Raw genomic sequence first — 19165 nt, 5'->3', positions numbered from 1 at the left:
ATCAGAGAGATAGTACTATCCGGCACATGACCATCCAGTATTCTATCCTCAAGCGGAGAGGACTCCGGAATCTCCACACCTTTGGGGAAAACAGACTGCAATGCATGGTGGACCTGAGCATACCGAAAATATTCTCCATCACTCAGTTGGAACTCAGTCTTCAACTCCTCAAAGGTTTTAATCTCACCCTTAGCCCAGAGGTCACTCACTTTATGTTGGAACCGGCCTCATGGCGTGGCCCTAACCCTCCCGCCTGGCGGGCCCAGGACGACATCGGCCCTCCGCCGAGCCTCGGGCAACCCCTGTTGCCCGACCCTGCACACCCCAACACCAACCCTGCCGGTCCGGTCACCATCCCGGACCCTCACTACCGGCCTGACTCCATCTTGGGGCCCATCACGTCACGAACACGTGGCCTCGGCCCCGGCCCAGGCCCCAGCAAGAGCCCCGACATCGAGGCACCAAGATCAACCCAGGTGGTCGAGTGGCCACTCAACAAGACCCAAGAGGAGGGAAGTTTCGATGGGCCTCCAGCCGTCCCCGGACGCCTGGTATCGATCGCCCTCCGGCCTCCCTGGGCGCTGTCTCCCCCCTCCTGCTGGGTGTCTGGACACCATCATCCCGGCCCCTCTGGCCCCCAGGCGCGAGGGCCCGGACATCAAAGGGCTCCAGTCCTATATCTAGGCCAGCCCCGGAGGGGGACGCCAGTTGTATCCTGGACTGGAAGCCCTGCTGACGCTGTCGCGGCCGACACCAGAAGAACTCATTTGCCTGTAACCGGAAGCTACCCTGAGAGCCTGCTGGCGCTGCCGCGGCCCACCTTCGCTGAACCATCTTGAGAGCCTGCTGGCGCTGCCGCGGCCCACCTTCGCTGAACCATCTTGAGAGCCTGCTGGCGCTGCCGCGGCCCACCTTCTCTGAACCATCTGGAGAGCCTGCTGGCGCTGCCGCAGCCCATCTTCGCCGAAATCACCTCGAGGCCTGCTGGCGCTGCCGCGGCCTTCCCTCCGTAAAACCCACCTGTCGAGTCCTGCTGGCGCTGCCGCGGCTCGACCTCTCGGAACCCCCGGCTCGAGGATTGAGAGCTGTGCGCAGGGTATCCCTTCCCGCACCCGTACTAAGACTGTCCCGCTACCCTATCCCTTCTTTCTGAGACTTTATAGATCCCTCGATCTACCTGTACATATCGCCAAGAACAAGCAACCTTTATTCCTGATAAAGCCTAAGAACTTATCCTCCTGTGTGGTGTCCGTTTGTAGTGTGGTGGTTACTCTGCTGTATGATCCTAGGAGATGGCCCTCACCCAGGAGGCCTCTCGGTAACGCTCGGCTACTTCTCGACGGAGAGGTGGACCTAGGGGTGGCCAGTCAGACCTCTTCTGCCTCCCCCGGGATCGCCTTTCTAACATTGGTGGCAGGCGACGGGATCCGAGCCGACGCAGATCGTACAGAGAGTGATTCACCCACTACCGAGAAGAACACACTACGACCATGACTACGCCAGAAATGGGACCGACCACAGAATTCCAGAAAGAGAAAATGGAAGATTACAGTCACAAAGAATTAAAGCAATTCTGCAAAGACCTAGGCATCGCTACCACGGGCCTAAGCACCAAGGAAGACTTTAAATCGGCCCAACAAGCCTGGGTGGAAGCCGGTGACACGCCACCCCAGAACGAAGATAACCTGGGCCCGAACGGACGTCCGGAGACCGACGCACCCCCAGCGGGAGAAAGACCCGCTGGGGGCGCGTCGGTCTCCAGACGTCCGTTCGGGCCCAGACGCGGGCCTCTCCCATGAAGACGCCCGAGAACGAGAGAGGAACCGGCTCCACGAATTAGAGCTCGTCCGACTCCGGCTAGATGGAGAACTACAGCTGACAACGAAAAAGATAGCCCTCGAGCAACTACGGCTAGAAGGAGACCTAGAGGAGAAACGGAGACAAAGGGACCTCGAGGAAAAGAGACTCATGCTCGAGCATGAGCACGGCTTAAAGGAGCTAGAAATCAAGGCCAAAACGAATGATGCCAACGCATCCGGGGGCAAGACCTCACCCCCTCCTCTGGACACGAAAGTGCACATACCCAAGGACGTCGTCAAAGAGTACTACAAGAACGACGACATCCAACAGTGGTTCAAAGCCTACGAAGTAGCCATGACCGCCCATCGAGTACCCCTCAAGGACTGGGGCGCTGGTCTGTTGGGGAAGTTAGTCAACGAGGGGAAAGACGCCCTGCTAGAGCTCCCCGATGCCGAGATGACCTCGTACGAGCACATGAAAGCTGCTCTCCTCACTCGCTACGGACTCACCCGCGAAATGTACCGGCAGCGGTTCCGAGACTGTAAAAAAATCCCCGGTACCACATGGGTGGAGTACGTGAACTTTTTCAGCAGAGCTTTCGAGGGGTGGATCAAAGGCAGCCAGGTTACCAGCAGTTGGTCGACCTCATTATATGGGAACATCTTTCCAACAACTGCTTCATCGAACTCCGGCAACATCTCCTCGACAGCAAATTGACAGAGCCACGAAAACTCGCTGTCGAGGCAGATAGATGGGTGAGCACTCGACTCCCCCGGAGCCCGATGGGAGACTACGGCCGGGGTTCCCCCGGAAACCACCGACCACGAGGCGGAGGAGGAGGCCAGAGCAGGGGCCGAGATCCCCCCACGGGGTACTCCCCTACCTCCACTTCGCCATCCCTGGGCCGAAGGGGGGTCCCTCCAGCGAGACCAGGGCCCCGCCCAAATGTTACGTGCCACAGATGCCAACGACAGGGTCATTATGCGAATTACCTCCTTTGCCCGATGAACCAGCGAACCAGCACCACCGGTCCTCCGAACCGCCAGATCGCGGCCGCCGCCCTGGGTACAGAAGGAGGCGCGGAAGAAGACAACGACCCCAAGCAGGCCGAGTGGGAGCCCGCCGCTATGATCTTGGCATGCCTGGGTAATCGAGACATGATCCCCCGAGACCCAATCCCAGGCAACACCCAGAAATACCGCCAGTGGGTCACCATCAATGGTCACCGGGCCGAAGCCCTCCGTGACACTGGAGCCAGCGTGACGGCGGTCCGCTGCCACTTGGTGACCCCAGAACAGATTCTACCCAATATCCTGTGCCCGGTACGGTCGGCGGACAACTCCGAGAGTTTGTGCCAGATGGCCCGCATCCCCTTCGAATGGGGAGGGGTGTCGGGTATGCTGAAGGTGACCGTCCGAGACGATGCCCCCGTGGACTGCCTCCTCAGGAACGATCTGGAAAGTTCCGCCTGGGCCCACGTCGAGCGGAGAGAGCATCTGGGGATGCTAGGCCTTCCCGAGTGGGTCTGTGCGACCACTCGATCCATGGCCGACCGGGCCACCGCCCCGATCGAAGTGGCTCTGCCGGAAGGACCGGAGTGGCCCGCACCTCCACCGCCCGCCATCCCCGAGGACGCCGACCCTGAACCCGGCCCCCAGGGGCCCAGCCATGAAGACCGTACCGAGCTCGGCCACCTTCCCGAACTAGCTCAGTGGCGCCAAGAAGGTGGCCCGCAGGAACAGAAAACCTGTCCCTCCCTCGAGGGAATCCGACAACAAGCAGCCACTCAAGCCGCTGGAGACCCCTCAGGGTCCCACTGGGTCTATTGGGACCACAACCTTCTCTACAGCGAGCAGAAGATTGCCGAAATGGGGGCCAGCCGGGTGCTGGTCGTTCCCCTCCGATTCAGAGACTTCCTTTTGAACTTGGCACATGACGTGCCCCTCGCCGGGCACCTGGGGCAGGACAAAACTTACAGCCGCCTGGTGACCCATTTCTACTGGCCGAAGATGCGCAACGATGTACACAACCACTGCCGAACCTGTCCGACCTGTCAAGCCAGCGGGAAGAGCAGGGGGAAAGTCAAAGCTCCACTCCAGCCTTTTCCCGTGGTCACCACCCCCTTCGAGCGAGTGGGGATCGACATAGTGGGGCCCTTGGACCCTCGCACCTCCCAGGGGCACCGCTTCATCCTCGTTCTGGTGGACCATGCCACCCGCTATCCTGAAGCCATCCCCCTCCGAACCATCACGGCCCCAGTAGTAGGCCGAGCCCTAATGGGGATCTTCTCCCGAGTCGGCTTCCCCCGAGAAGTCGTGAGTGATAGGGGCACGAACTTTATATCTAAATATATGCGGTCCCTGTGGCAACAGTGCGGGGTCACGTATAAGTTCACCACCCCGTATCATCCCCAAGGAAATGGACTTGTGGAGCGGTTTAACCGAACACTGAAAGGAATGATCAAGGGCCTCGAGGAGCCGCTACGACGCAAATGGGATGTCCTGCTGCCCTGCCTCCTGTTTGCATATCGCGAGGTACCCCAGAAGTCCCTGGGGTTCAGCCCCTTTGAACTATTGTATGGGCACCCGGTCCGAGGCCCCCTCAGCCTGGTCAAAGAAGGCTGGGAGACGACTGTCCGAGGTGCTCCCCCAGATGTCTACCAGTACCTCCTGACACTCCGCAACCAGACTCGAAAGTTCCGGGAACTTGCCGAGGCCAACCTGGAGGCCAGTCAGGAGGAGATGAAACGCTGGTATGACCAGAACACCTCGTCCATCGAGTTCGAGCCGGGCCAACAGGTCTGGGTCATGTCCCCGGTCGAACCCTGTGCTCTACAGGACAAATGGACGGGGCCCTTCAAGGTGGTGGAGCGCAAGAGCCCCGTCACTTACTTGGTGGACATGGAGTCCCCCCGAAACCCCCTCCGGGTTCTGCACGCTAACCGGCTCAAGCCGCACTTTGCCCGCACTGAACTAAGTCTGCTGCTAGCGACCGATGACGGAGCTGAAGACGACTCCGAACCTCTACCAGATCTCCTGAGTACCCGCGAGAGAGACGGCTCCGTCGGAGGGGTCACGCTCTCCGCTACCCTGACCCCCGGACAGCACCAAGACTGCCGGAACCTGCTGGGGCAATTTGCGGATCTATTTTCCCTCACTCCTGGGGTCACCCGGTGGTGTGTCCACGATGTAGACACCGGGGACAGCCCGCCTGTAAGACACCGAGCTTTCCGGGTGCCCGACCGAGTTCGGGCCTGCATTCAAGCCGAGGTGGCCAAGATTCTAGCTCTGGGGGTAGTCGAACCCTCCAACAGTCCCTGGGCCAGTCCCGTTGTCCTGGTCCCTAAAGCCGACGCACCCCCGGAGCTCCGGTTCTGTGTCGACTACCGGGGACTGAATGCCGTCACCAGGACCGACGCCCATCCCATCCCCCGGGCGGATGAACTGATCGACCGCCTGGGGGCCGCAAAGTATCTCAGCACCTTCGACCTCACGGCCGGATATTGGCAGATCGGCCTCACCCCTGGAGCGCGAGAGAGATCGGCCTCCTCGACCCCTGATGGCCACTACCATTTCAAGGTGATGCCCTTCGGCATGAAGAACGCCCCGGCCACCTTCCAGAGACTCGTGAACAGGGTGCTGGCCGGGCTAGAGGAGTTCAGTGCCGCCTATCTAGACGACATTGCAGTGTACAGCCTCCACTGGGATGAGCACCTGACCCACCTCTGGGAGGTTTTGACGGCCCTCCGACGGGCCGGACTGACAATAAAAGCCAGCAAGTGCCAGATAGGCCAAGGGTCCGTGACCTATCTGGGGCACCAAGTAGGGAGCGGCCAGGTGGCTCCCCTCCAGCCAAAGATTGACGCCATCCGGGCCTGGGAGCCCCCGGTCACCCAAACAGCAGTCCGAGCCTTCCTGGGGCTCACCGGATATTATCGGCGCTTCATAAAAGACTATGGAAGCATTGTGGGGCCCCTCACAGAACTGACCTCCAAAAGGTTACCCCAAAAGGTGCGCTGGACCCCCGAATGCCAGGTCGCCTTCGACACACTGAAGACCGCCATGTGCACCGCCCCTGTGCTCCAAGCCCCCGACTACAGCCGAGAGTTTGTGGTCCAAACCGACGCCTCGGAGCACAGCATTAGGGCGGTCCTCTCACAAGTAAACCCTGAGGGGGTCGACCTTCCCGTTGCCTTCATCAGCCGGCGGCTGCTGGCCAGAGAGCAGTGAAGGAGCACCATCGAGAGAGAAGCCTTCGCCGTCGTATGGGCCCTAAAGAAGCTCTGGCCCTACCTCTTCGGCACCCACTTCCGGGTCCAGACCGACCACCGGCCCCTGCATGGTTGATGCAGATGCGGGGAGAAAACCCGAAACTGTTGCGATGGTCCATCTCCCTCCAAGGGATGGACTTCACTGTGGAGCATCGCCCCGGCAACGACCACGCCAATGCTGACGGCCTGTCCAGATTCTTCCACCTCGGCGAGGAGAACCCCCAAGAAGATGGGTGACTCTCCCCTGCCTTCAGCTGGGGGGGGAACGCGTGTTGGAACCGGCCTCATGGCGTGGCCCTAACCCTCCCGCCTGGCGGGCCCAGGACGACATCGGCCCTCCGCCGAGCCTCGGGCGACCCCTGTTGCCCGACCCTGCACACCCCAACACCAACCCTGCCGGTCCGGTCACCATCTCGGACCCTCACTACCGGCCTGACTCCATCTTGGGCCCATCACGTCACGAACACGTGGCCTCGGCCCCGGCCCCAGCAAGAGCCCCGACATCGAGGCACCAAGATCCACCCAGGTGGTCGAGTGGCCACTCAACAAGACCCAAGAGGAGGGAAGTTTTGATGGGCCTCCAGCCGTCCCCGGACGCCTGGTATCGATCGCCCTCCGGCCTCCCTGGGCGCTATCTCCCCCCTCCTGCTGGGTGTCTAGACACCATCATCCCGGCCCCTCTGGCCCCCAGGCGCGAGGGCCCGGACATCAAAGGGCTCCAGTCCTATATCTAGGCCAGCCCCGGAGGGGGACGCCAGTTGTATCCTGGACTGGAAGCCCTGCTGACGCTGTCGCGGCCGACACCAGAAGAACTCATTTGCCTGTAACCGGAAGCTACCCTGAGAGCCTGCTGGCGCTGCTGCGGCCCACCTTCGCTGAACCATCTTGAGAGCCTGCTGGCGCTGCCGCGGCCCACCTTCGCTGAACCATCTTGAGAGCCTGCTGGCGCTGCCGCGGCCCACCTTCTCTGAACCATCTGGAGAGCCTGCTGGCGCTGCCGCAGCCCATCTTCGCCGAAATCACCTCGAGGCCTGCTGGCGCTGCCGCGGCCTTCCCTCCGTAAAACCCACCTGTCGAGTCCTGCTGGCGCTGCCGCGGCTCGACCTCTCGGAACCCCCGGCTCGAGGATTGAGAGCTGTGCGCAGGGTATCCCTTCCCGCACCCGTACTAAGACTGTCCCGCTACCCTATCCCTTCTTTCTGAGACTTTATAGATCCCTCGATCTACCTGTACATATCGCCAAGAACAAGCAACCTTTATTCCTGATAAAGCCTAAGAACTTATCCTCCTGTGTGGTGTCCGTTTGTAGGATGGTGGTTACTCTGCTGTACGATGCTAGGAGAGGGCCCTCACCCAGGAGGCTTCTCGGTAACGCTCGGCTACTTCTCGACGGAGAGGTGGACCTAGGGGTGGCCAGTCAGACCTCTTCTGCCTCCCCCGGGATCGCCTTTCTAACACTTTACTAATGCCAATCATATCCCATTTCTCAAATCCTTTCGTCGTCCACAAGTTACCCAGCTTCTCAGAAGCAAAAAGCGGGGTCGCTCGGGTCAGTCGATCCTTCCAACCCATCGCATTATTTGTACAGTTCCATAACCGTACCGCAATCTTTGTAGGCCCCGAGTGGTGTCCTTCAGCCAATTTCGAATAGAGCGCCCTATAGTAATTGCCCCCCCCGGCAACAGCCACCTGTCCATTGCAAACGCGGGGTTCAGTTTGGGACCATACATACCATGATTAATGGCCCCCAGTTGAGACGCCCAATAATATCGTTTGATGTCAGGGAGAGCGATACCACCATCATACCATGGAAGCGTCAGCTTGGCGAGGGCGATACGCGATCGCCCATCCCAGATCAACCTCCTCTGGAGACCCTCCACCACCCGAAAATAGCTCGCGGGAACTATCTCAAAGATATTCTGAAGAGTGTATAGAAAGCGTAGCAACAACATCATCTTAAAAAGTGCCGCACGGTCGAGTGGTGAAAGCGGCAGCCTGCGCCAACCCACCACGTCCAGTTTCAACCGATTTAGTGGAGGGAGCAAATTCTGCTGGTATCGGAAAAACGGGTTCAACGATACATAAACCCCAAGATACTTGAAACCCGTCTGTGTAATCTGGATGGGACAACCACGCGGCAAATGGGGGACACCTCCCGAGAGAACGTATATGTAAGATTTAGTCCAGTTGATGACTAGGCCAGAATTCCTACCAAAAGAGGTAAGGACATCAAACAAAACGATTAACGATTTCCGGGGCGACGTCAGGTACAACAGTATATCGTCTGCATAAAGCGAAATACGATCTTCAATGTCTGGGGCCCACTGAATACCTCTCATCGACGGCTCCCATCTAATCCAGGCAGCAAGGGGCTCTAGGGCAAACAGGAGCAGCGACAATGGACAACCCTGTCGTGTACCTCTCCCAAGAACGAAAGGCTCAGAGACCCGACCGTTGACCACAATCTGTGCCAATGGGTCCTCATAGAGGAGTCTTACCCAGCCAATGAAGCCAGGACCGAAACCAAACTTGGCAAGTACGGCCCACAAATACGGCCACTCCACAGTATCAAAAGTCATCGTGGCATCCAAGGAAGTCAAAATGGCCGGCTCACGCAATGACGCAGTCCTCGCGAGGACACCATGCAAACGTCGGAGATTCAGGGCCGTATTTCGATGTGGGATGAAACCGGATTTATCCGGATGAATCAAGTCACTAATCACCTTTATTATACGATTGGCCAATAATTTAGCAAGAATCTTAGGTTCCGCGTTAAGAAGTGATATCGGCCTATAAGAGGCACAACGGTCCCTCGGTTTCCCTTCCTTGTGAATCACCACAATGGTCGCAAGCCGCTGATCACGGGGAAGGGAGCCCCTATCTCGTGATTCTAGGAACATGTCACGAAGATACGGTGCCATTTTGTCGGGGCTTAATTTATAAAGTTCAATGGGGAGACCATTAGGACCCATCGCCTTCCCCTAACGAATGGAACGGATAGCGAGCGCCACCTCGTCAGCGGTTATTACTGCATCCATCAACTCTCTATCAGAATCAGACAAACTGGGCAATGCAATGTCGCACAATAATAGGTGTGAATCTTCCTCCGGCCTATCAGATACGGGGGAGTATACTTCCTGGAAATGCTCCGCAAAACTCTGGACTATCTCCTTGGGTTCAGTCACACGCATACCATTCACTCTCTCAATCACAGGAACCACACGACTCGCCCTCTCTTTTTTTATCCAACCATGCTATCAGTTTAACCGCTTTATCCCCGACATCATACAATCGGCCCTGCTGTTCCCTGCTCATGACTTTCACAGCATCCGTCACCAAAGCCTTGTATTCAAGTTGTTTAAGACGCAAAACATGCATCTTCCCACGGGTGACGCCCAGTTCCAGATCATGCTCCAGTTCGGCAATCTCTGTCTCAAGGCGAACCACCTCCTCATTCTTACTCTTCTTAGCGCCAGTAATCAACGACAACGCCTGACCTCGGATAACCGTCTTAAAGGCTTCCCAGAGCGACACCGCCGAAGACACCGATCCCTCATTCTCAACAAAATACTGGTCAAGAGATTTGACCAAGGCAGCGCGGGTCTTAGGGTTACGAAGGTACCATGGATTAATCGGGGCTACTTGCCCCTCAGCACCCAGACGCGACTCCATCCGAAGCCACAGCGGAGAGTGATCGGATATTCCCCGAGCCAGATGTCGAACCTCAGCAACGGAGGGGGCCTGCGCGGCTGGCACTAAGATGTAATCAATCGTGGAAAGGCTACCATGTGCACCCGAGTGGAAAGTGTATTGGTTCTGGGCCGGATGTAGCAATCTCCAACAGTCCACCAACCCCAGTGTATCTATAAAAACACTAAGCCAATTCTGTGACCCCGTGAGGTCCCTAGGCGGGTGGCGATCTTCCCTACCAGAGACAACCGAGTTAAAGTCTCCGCCCATGACCAGAGTCCCCTCAGGAAGTCCCAATACAACTCGCCACAAGTCCGCAAAAGTTGTTGACTGTAATCCCGGGGGGACGTAAACCGAGAGCAGGGATACAGTTCTACCCTCCCACCGTCCAGTGAGAGCTACGTAGCGTCCCCTATCATCCAGGACTGTTGCATCTATTTCCAAGGGGAGAGAACTCCTAACTAGAATACCCAACCCTCTAGATCCAGAGGAGAATCCCGCATGTGCAACCAGACAATACCCTTTACGGTTCATAGCATGACAGGTGTTACCGATCAAATGTGTTTCCTGCAACAATACCACATCAGGGGAAAGTCGTCTCAACAGTTGTAACACAACCCCTCGCTTTATCCTGTCCCCCAACCCATTCACATCCCAACTCTTTAGTCTCAATCCCCTACCCCCCAATCCCGAAAGTGAAAGTACATCCAACCCCCCTCGGAGCTCAGCATCCAGATCAAGTGATAGAACAATACGTTGCCTTGTACAAAAACAAAACACACCCAAATGAACGCACCCCCCACCCCAAGCCAAAAACCCGTTACAGACCCCCCCACCCTGCACCCCTGCCTAAGACTAAGTAGCCACCCCAACTTGCAGTGTGCCTGTCGCCTTAACATCGAACTAGTCTACAAAAAGAAACCCCAGAGGAGGAAAGAGTCCCACCAAGCGCCCCTCAACTCCCAGGAATGACACAGCAGTTCACACAATAAAAGTCATCAAACCACAGTCAGAGCTATCAGCAAAGTTCAGAGACTGGAAACCGTGCTCCTATTCCTGCTCAATCGGGCCGCCCTCCGCTCCTCCAGAATGTTCCTCCTGGCCATGCTGGTGATGCAAAGTATCAAGCCAGTCTCCCACCACCTCTGGACGATCAAAGAAATATGTCTGTTCCTCGAATTCAATGCGCACTTGGATGGAAAAAGCATTGCGTATTCAGCCCCATCTCCCTCAGTCGTTGTTTAACACCCAAAAATCGGTCTGTGTAAAGTCCGGGTAGAAACTTACAGTGGTGTTTTCGTATTTCATGGATCCACCTGCCCGCGAGGCCTGCAGGATAGTGTCTCTAACCCTGAAGTTAAAGATTCTGGCAATTATGGGCCTCGGCGGGGCACCCGACTTCGGTTTACCACCCGGTACTCTGTGGGCGTGTTCAACTGCAAAGAACTTGCTCAGTCCTTTCGGTGCGAGGTGCTTAATTAGGAGATCTTCAACAAAAAGATCGGCCGCCGGATCCTCCGACTTTTCCGGGACCCCAATAACGCGTACATTGTTACGCCGGGCCCTACCTTCAAAGTCCTCCAACCGGCGGGCAAAAAGATCATTGGAGGTTCGCAGGTTGCGGACCTCTGTCTGCAAATCGGATACTTCACCCGTTAGGCTGGAAGTCTTCAGATCCAGTGATTTGACCTTCTCATTAGTTTTTGATAAATCCGTGCGGATCAAATTAACATCAATCAAAACAGTATCCAGCTTGTGGGCGAGAGTCTCAAATTGTTGGCCGATGGAGGCCTTCATCCTGTCAAGGGCGCCTATGACGTTCTGCAAAGTCAATTCTGCAGATGAGACAGGGTCCTCCCTAGTGCCTTCCAGGGATCTACCCGGACCACTGGGGGATCCCTTAGATTGGCCATAGCGGTCCATGTTGTTCGCTTGGGTATAACCACCTCGCCGAGTAATCTTGGACTTTTGCTTGTCTCCATCAGGCTTGGTCGCCATCATGAACAAAGAGTCACCCAGAAGCAGTGGGCAACAAGGGAAGATGGCCGCTCAAAGAATCGCAATCAAACCATCAGCGGCAACCAGAGGGCACAGATCGTCCGGGCCCAGCATACACACTCAGGACAGCACCCATGAGCGCCACGCAGTCCAATGGCTTTCTGCTCGCAGAGGCAGTCCTCCGGACGAGATCAGACTGGAGCTTCAAAAACGAAAGTGAAAGTCCAAATCAATACGATAGTCTGTGTCCCCTCAAGCCGTGTTTATAGTGTGTGCACTCTACAAGTGTATTACTATGGTGCAATGCTGATGATGTCTACACCTAGTGATTTGTGCTAAAGGGAATCATACCAGTAGCTACAGGGTTGTGGTAACTAACCTTTATGACAGTGGCCCAATTGGCCTAGTGATTTATGTAATCCCTGTGAAGTCATGACAAGTGACTGGTGGCACAGTGTTCTAATGTGTTTTATGGATAATACAAAGGCTATTTTTATATAACCTTGTGTGATGTGCCGAGTGCGTCGCTGCTGTGTTAGCGTGTTGCGCAAACGCTTTACACATTGCCTCTGGGATAAGCCAGACTGCTCTGCCAAGCTACCAAGGGGGTGAGCAGAGGTTATCTTTGGTGTGTAACTCCCTTGCCCTGACTAGAGTTGTGGGTTCTGCTGGCTTAGGTGCATACCTTATCTAACCAGAAACCCCATTTCTAACAATTACCACCTCCATAATTCTGCTTTCATAAAAATATGGTGAAAGCTTTTTGCAACAAGCACTTCTTAAAGTTACTAAGGATATTAACTAGCGCCAGACAAATGAGTTTGGCAATAAGGGCCACTATTTTCCTCCTTGAAATCACACATTAGCCCAAGACTGGAATAGTCTCTGATCAGGTCAGGGGTGAAAATAAAATCCAAGTGACGAGAGAGATTTAAAGTCAGAAAATCCCATGAAGCCACCTCTGATAAGCTTGTGGATGCTTAGAACATAGTAAAAAGGATAGAATGTTTAATGTGCACCCTGGAAAAAGAAAACGTTACTGAAGAGCATGGGATAGCATGCTTTGTAGCAATATCTGGTGTGCAATCACCTCAAAAGAAAAGACAACAGTCGTCTGCTTACAAAAAGGGTGGAGAAGGAGTGCTTTGGAAGAGGAGCCACAAGACCTGACCCATTTTGGTAAAAGTAAAGTGGTGCTAAGAAAGAAAAAATAAACATAGGGTAATACAGTGTGGTATTTTAACAGCATGTTAAATCCACCTCAAGTGGTGAGCATAACAGTATTAGGTACAAGGAAACGTTTTCAGCAGTCAAGTTCATCTGGGATCTACAAGCTGAGCGTACATATTATATTAAACAAGTGTAGGAAGACATCCCTATGCGCAACTAACTTTTTTGGATAGCCTTTGTTGCGCCTCTGAACTATAACAAGCTAAATCCTAATCTCCACCAACTTCATGAGTACCTCTAAAATGTTTTTAGTCGTTTTTGTATAGCGCGACCTCATCCCGTAGGTACTGGAATGCTTTACATGAGCACCAGTTATATTAAACAAGGATACATTCATTTAAATGTTTCCGCATGTAGCATTCTAGTTCTTACCCCTCTCAACCGCTGCCAACTGGCCACTTACCAACTAACTGCTGGGCAAATCATGGTTTGCCTCAGCTGCGGTGGTCTCTAAGGTGCAACAGTGGTGGACTCATTGCGGACAACTGTGCGACACCAGTGCTCTTTTTCCTGGCCAGCGAGAGTCAGACTCACTGTACGGGCATCACTCCCAATGGTAGCAGGTTCGGTGCTCTAACCCAGGCTCTTCAGGGGGCGGCACAGGAACTCTACTGCTGCTGCAGTTGTGGTGATATAATTGAAAAGAATGATGCCAGTAACAAATTATACAACTAGGCTGTGAAATACTTCCTTCTGAAATTTAAACTGCATGTTTGTTGTATTCTTGTTGCTGAAGTTTATTTTGTGAGGTCTCAACAGCGATATAATTCAAGCAACAGCTAGGAGTGCACATCGGAGGAGGGTGTAGCATCACTGCTGCTGACTTAGAAACTGGGGAACCAGGCTTGCGTTTTGGTGTTGGCTCAAAATCCTGTGATTCTGGGTAAATCACTTAAACTCCTAGTACCTACCAACAATGAATGTGTACTTGTTAGGTCGAGCTATTACATCCCGCAGGGATTAATAGCTCGAACATATAGTAGTTGAAACAAACTCTTGATCAAGAGATGATTGTCCCCAATGCATGTGAGGTAATCAAGCGTGAGGCTTCGCCAGCGCGCGCTTGGCTTCACTTCTCACTCACACCTCCTCCTTCCCTCCCACCTCCTCCTTCCCTCCCACTCTTTTTAAAGTTACAGTGTGCACTCGCAGTTAAGGATTTAATAAACACCAACGTGGTGAGAGCATATATCGTGCATGAGGTGTGACTCATTAAAACAAGGTAATGTTCTGAGATGCGGCCATATTAAAGTCAGGCTGTTTGAGTACGACAAAGACGAGGATAATAATAATAAAAGAGGTGGCATAAAATTGACTAGGTACATGCAGTTCGTATGAGAGAGGGGCCGAGTTGATATCTGTCGGATATGCAGGCAGGCTAGGTGCAGGCAAACATTAAAACAAGTTCAGCTTCAAAAACAGATTGAAACAGTATTTGGGCCTTGAAAAACTGATAAGAGCAAACATGAGGAAGAACAGGAAACAGCATGCTATAGCCAATAAAAATGGAGGAAAAGTAAGTAAAAAGCACAGGAACCAATGAAGAGCAAGGGGTGGGCTGTAAGACCTTTTTAAGATATGTATTAACAATAGATTTCACCACAGCACAAGCGCTATGCAGGCAAAACTTAAAAAGGCACTTGATGACATTGGATGGTGGGTGGAAATTATTAACCTGATCACCGCAGATCTGGAAACAATGTACAGCGAGAGGGAGGTGGAATCGGATTGGTCTAGTTAAACACTGAAGGGCACACAGAAGGCTCAGTGTGTTGCAGCTGTGGCTGGTCTGGATGTGCGGGGAAAGCAGTGATGGTCAATGAGAGGCACCTTATCCTAGAATGGGTCTGCTTCAGAGTGGCTACTACATGCAAGTGTTATTATTGCCTTTTTCCAGGTCGCTGACCCCCTGAAAACTGTGGAAATGTTTTGTGTGGCCACTCATTTCTATGCCACTGATGTCAAATGAAATGCAATAATAATGTCAATTACTCGTTTGTTCTCATCTCTAAATATTTTTAATAAAATACTAGAAAATCTAGGGTACTTCAGTCCAAGTATGACATCAAGCAAAAAAAAAAAAATGTAAAAATACAAATCTCACTATATTTCAATCAAACTCATGTTTCATGTCTGGATGGATTGCAAAAGATCTTAATATGGATAAGCACCAAAGTAAGCAACAATTTATCACATGTTTTTCACTAATATCACTAGGAACCACTTACCATCGCTAATTTTACGCATGTCTTGGCAGTTTTGCACGCTGTTGATCATCTCTACCAGCATTTCTTTTTCTTGTTCCATCGCTGACGCGGCTTCTCGCAAAGCTTCAACCCTGAAAATGTTATGTAATTCAAGCATGTATTAAGAAATATATCTCATGTAGCATACATTTATAACTAAAACTAGGTCAAGTTACCAATTAAAAAAAAAAGCAACAAAAAAGAGTTAGATTCAATGTCTATGAGACTGATTCTAGAAGGTAATGGTGCAAAGACAGGTATTTATAGGGGCAAAATTCCAATTGTGTTTGAGTGAAACAGAAATAGCTGAAGTTAGCCTTAGTATATGGGATTAACTTGCATTCCTGGAGATAATTCCCTCAAGAACATTTTGCAATGCAGACACCTGGCCGCCCTCAAACATTTATGTCACATTACACTTTGCGGATGGGTAGCAAACTACTGATTTTGATTCTCTTGTGCTGGTCTCACTCGGCAATTGATGTTTTGGTTTTATATTTAAGTGTTATGAGGTATTGCAATATTTCAACCAGGTATTCCTTTTTTGTGTTTTTTTCTCAACCTGCCTGTTGTTAAAGTTCTGTGCTTAGGACATCCTCATCATATATTAACTGGAAAGAGAAGGTAATGCCCTGATTACACGAGGCAAAATTCATTACTCTGAGGCAATTTTGTCTGCTGTTGATAGTGCTTCATCCTTTAGAGTGGAGGAGGACATTACTTCTGCTACCATGGCAAACTACTGTCTGCCTAATTTACAGATAAATGCTGGTCGGCTGGTCGTCTCTGCATGGTGCCACTGTGAAACCTCGAGGGATGACTAGCACTTTGCGCCACAACAGCTACTGTCCGCGACTGGCTCCTCACGCCGTAAATGACCTCCTTGTGGCCCACACCAAAGCAAACCTCTTCCTACAGCTCCTCACATGGACTTGGACTCGAGAAGGTAAACTCCTCAGCGGGATGAACCTGGCCCCTGTATTCCACCAGCATTCCATTGCAGTTGGCCTGAACATGCAACTTTACTCCAGTCCAGTACAAACTGAAAACTGCAAGAGGCGTTTTGAACTTTTTGGAGCTATTTTCACCTAAAAAAAATTTTTTTTTAATTAACTCGTTTTACTTATTGTTTTTCTGTCATTTTGTTTTCATTTTATTTATTTTTCAAAAGTAACAAGTTTTCTAAGTTGGTTTGGGATTATTCTTGAACAATGTTTTCACTTTTTTACTGTTTGTGTGCTGCAAAGATATTTTACACGCTAAATTGAGCCTGACTACTTTGTGCCTAGCTACAACAGGGTTAGGCACAGGTTTATTTAGTGACTTTGGTGACTCTTCCCGACAGAGATTGTGTTTATTTCTTGAGATGGGCTCTCATCCCTCTCAACTAATAACCCAATTTCTTACACCCTCCCTGGAACAGGTTGCTAAAAACTCTTCATTCGCCCTGCTCCCACTCTGTGAATGCAGCGGGAGGTGCCGCAGGTGTAAAGTTGGAGTTTCTCGCAATCAATGTTTTGACAGAGAGAAATGCTGTACGGCCTCTTCTAAGTGCCACTTGATTCCAGATGTCAAGCTCCATTTTAGTGTATGTAGCAATACATGCAGGTTTTGGATGGTCCCGGAGTGCTGAGTTATGCTAAATCCTAAAGTGGTCAGCATGCTACTGTGTGATCCATTTAGAACCAGGACATTTCACTTTCCTGAGTCACCCATTCTGATATGTAGCATAAGTGCTCTGCCCAGTATTATTCTAGAAGGTTAGGGCAGGCCTGTCTGTCCTTGTCTTTCAGCAACATGAGAATATTGTTTGAAATACATGTTTTTTCTCACAAAGCCCCCCCCTGCCCCTCACACCCCCCAAATGGATGCTCAGAGCTTTTTAGGTCTCGGCTAGTGTATGCTGCGAACATGCGCAGTCTCGCTGGCGAGATTTTATGTCTCTGAGTAGCGAGGTTAATTCCCGCGCCTCTTCTCCATTGGCTGGCCTCCTAAACGGCGGCCAGCCATTGAAGAAGAGGTCTCAGTGATGTAATTCTTCCTATCTAAGCCCCGTCTTTTTCGGATTGAGGGGTGTATTTTTTTCGTTTCTTTCTCTCCTCTTTCCATTGGCTGGAATGTAAATAACAAGTCAAAAACACGCCTGTTCTTTACATTCCAGCCAATGGAGAAGAGGTGAGAAAGAGAAACACGCCCCCCAAATCGCAAAAGGACGGGGCTTACAGACATGGCGAGCGCTTGTTATCCAGTGACTTAAGTGATAGTTGTATTTCAAAGGCGGTCAAACTTCTCTGCAATAGAATGTGGCTGTAAGTTGAGCAAGCGAGGTATCAGTGTTTGCTCTTCTGTTCCATCAACCTGTTGGCCATTTCGAATTGGCGTATTTTCCTGTAGAATGTGAGTTGTAATCAGACAACTACATTAAACGATTATAGATTCATAGAAGTATATAAGCACGAAAGTGGAAGGGGGCGCCGCTACAAGCATATCAAAGCTGACACTATTCTACAAATACAGCTTTACTAGCTAGCTTGCTATTATGAACTACGATATAGATATATGTAATATTTATATACAGGGATCTAAACGTTTCTAATATTGGACTAACATTTGTTTTCATAAGAAATCAAAGGATTCTGGGACTCTTAAAGATGGCCGCTATGTCACACGGCACTTCCCTACCGTACCACCTCTTTGCATTTCACCGTGCGCTTGGGTGTACTGGTTGCATGCGCCCCCTAATGCACCGACCCACAGCCCCCGTGTAACTCTCCACCCCTTCCCGAGCAGCCCGTGAGTACGTCTGCCCCCTTCCCTCAAGGTCCCGGAGGAGGGTGGCCTCCCGGACGCACATCGACTCGGCTCCCCTGCTCGTCCCCCTCGGCGGACCCCCTCTTCTCCCTCCTGCGCCTGACCCTGGAGCCAATATTCCGGAGAAGAAGCGCCCCACCCCCCGCGGAGCGCGGCCCAGGATATGAAGGCGGGAGGATGGCCCGGTGAGTCCGGGGAGAAGAGGGACTTCCGGCCAGTGAGTGACCCAGAGAACGTTGGAAGGGGGCCACCAGAGGCCAAGGGGAGCTGACTCAAGGAATTGGGGCCTCGGAGGTCGTGGGGGACCAAAAGACATGGCTATTGCGTGTGTAATTCTGATTGTAGTGGGTGGGGGACTAGCGTGTTGATTTAAGTATACCTAGGAAGGGAATCCGGGGATCTAGACTAATGCTTCTCGATGGGGTCGGGCCCCCGGATGAATTGTACGTATTTAGGGATGATTGAGATAGTCATGCAAGTCAGCTAATGCAGCGAGGTTTCTGGACCGGGATTGGTGATGGGAGACCTAAGGACAACACTGAAGGGGTACGGATTTGTGAATGGGAGGGCATATGTCGTGTCAGGAGTTGTGCACAGAACCGTTCACTTCGTTGTCGCGTCTTAGTGGTCTCTACCTTCCTTTGGCATCATTCCTGGTGGTGTCTGTACGTCCACTTTGTTGGTCGTGGTGGCATGTGCCTCCCCTCGGCCTCCTGATGAAGTGCATGTCTCACTTAAGTTGGGTCATGTAAGTATGCACTCCTGTCCTTGAGTTGTGGTGCTGTGCATGCCTCTCCCGGTGTGGATCACAGTATTGTGCATGCCTCCCCTTGGTTTGGGTGTCATGGTCTCGTCTCCTGCAAGCCTCTCCTTGGCTTGTGTCTCAGCTTGTGATCGAGCCTGCTGACATGCATTCCCTTTATTGATTCAACTTTATCATATCCCTACGCCTGTGCAAAAAGTGGAGGGATCTCCCCCTCACTTCACTACCTCAGCCCCTCAGATCAGCAGCTAATGCTACATTAAAGATAGCGGTGATAAGCATTTTGAAGTTGAAATCTCTTGTTCATGTTGGAAACTTAGAAATGTTACTCCCCATAAAATCGTGTACATCTGTTGC

The 19165-nt window shown here is 52.3% G+C and overlaps 2 protein-coding genes across 2 annotated transcripts in view; one reads left to right on the top strand and one right to left on the bottom strand.

Moving 5' to 3' along the window:
* The window catches only part of RAB23 (RAB23, member RAS oncogene family), a 548767-nt gene extending 532713 nt beyond the window's left edge, over window positions 1-16054 (top strand). Inside the window, exon 7 of the mRNA XM_078647984.1 lies at window positions 15996-16054. Within this exon, the coding sequence (XP_078504110.1) occupies window positions 15996-16039 (44 nt within the window). The 3' untranslated portion in view covers window positions 16040-16054. The remainder of the gene's footprint in view (window positions 1-15995) is intronic.
* Window positions 1-19165, bottom strand: part of BAG2 (BAG cochaperone 2) — a 132780-nt gene that overhangs the window by 41334 nt on the left and 72281 nt on the right. The window contains exon 2 of the mRNA XM_078647985.1: window positions 15217-15326. Coding sequence (XP_078504111.1) covers window positions 15217-15326 — 110 coding nt within the window. The remainder of the gene's footprint in view (window positions 1-15216; window positions 15327-19165) is intronic.

This window comes from Lissotriton helveticus, chromosome 6, assembly GCF_964261635.1.
Source record: "Lissotriton helveticus chromosome 6, aLisHel1.1, whole genome shotgun sequence".
Lineage (NCBI taxonomy): Eukaryota > Metazoa > Chordata > Amphibia > Caudata > Salamandridae > Lissotriton > Lissotriton helveticus.
Note: the sequence above shows the minus strand (reverse complement) of the source record. Positions and strands in the feature narration are given on the sequence as shown.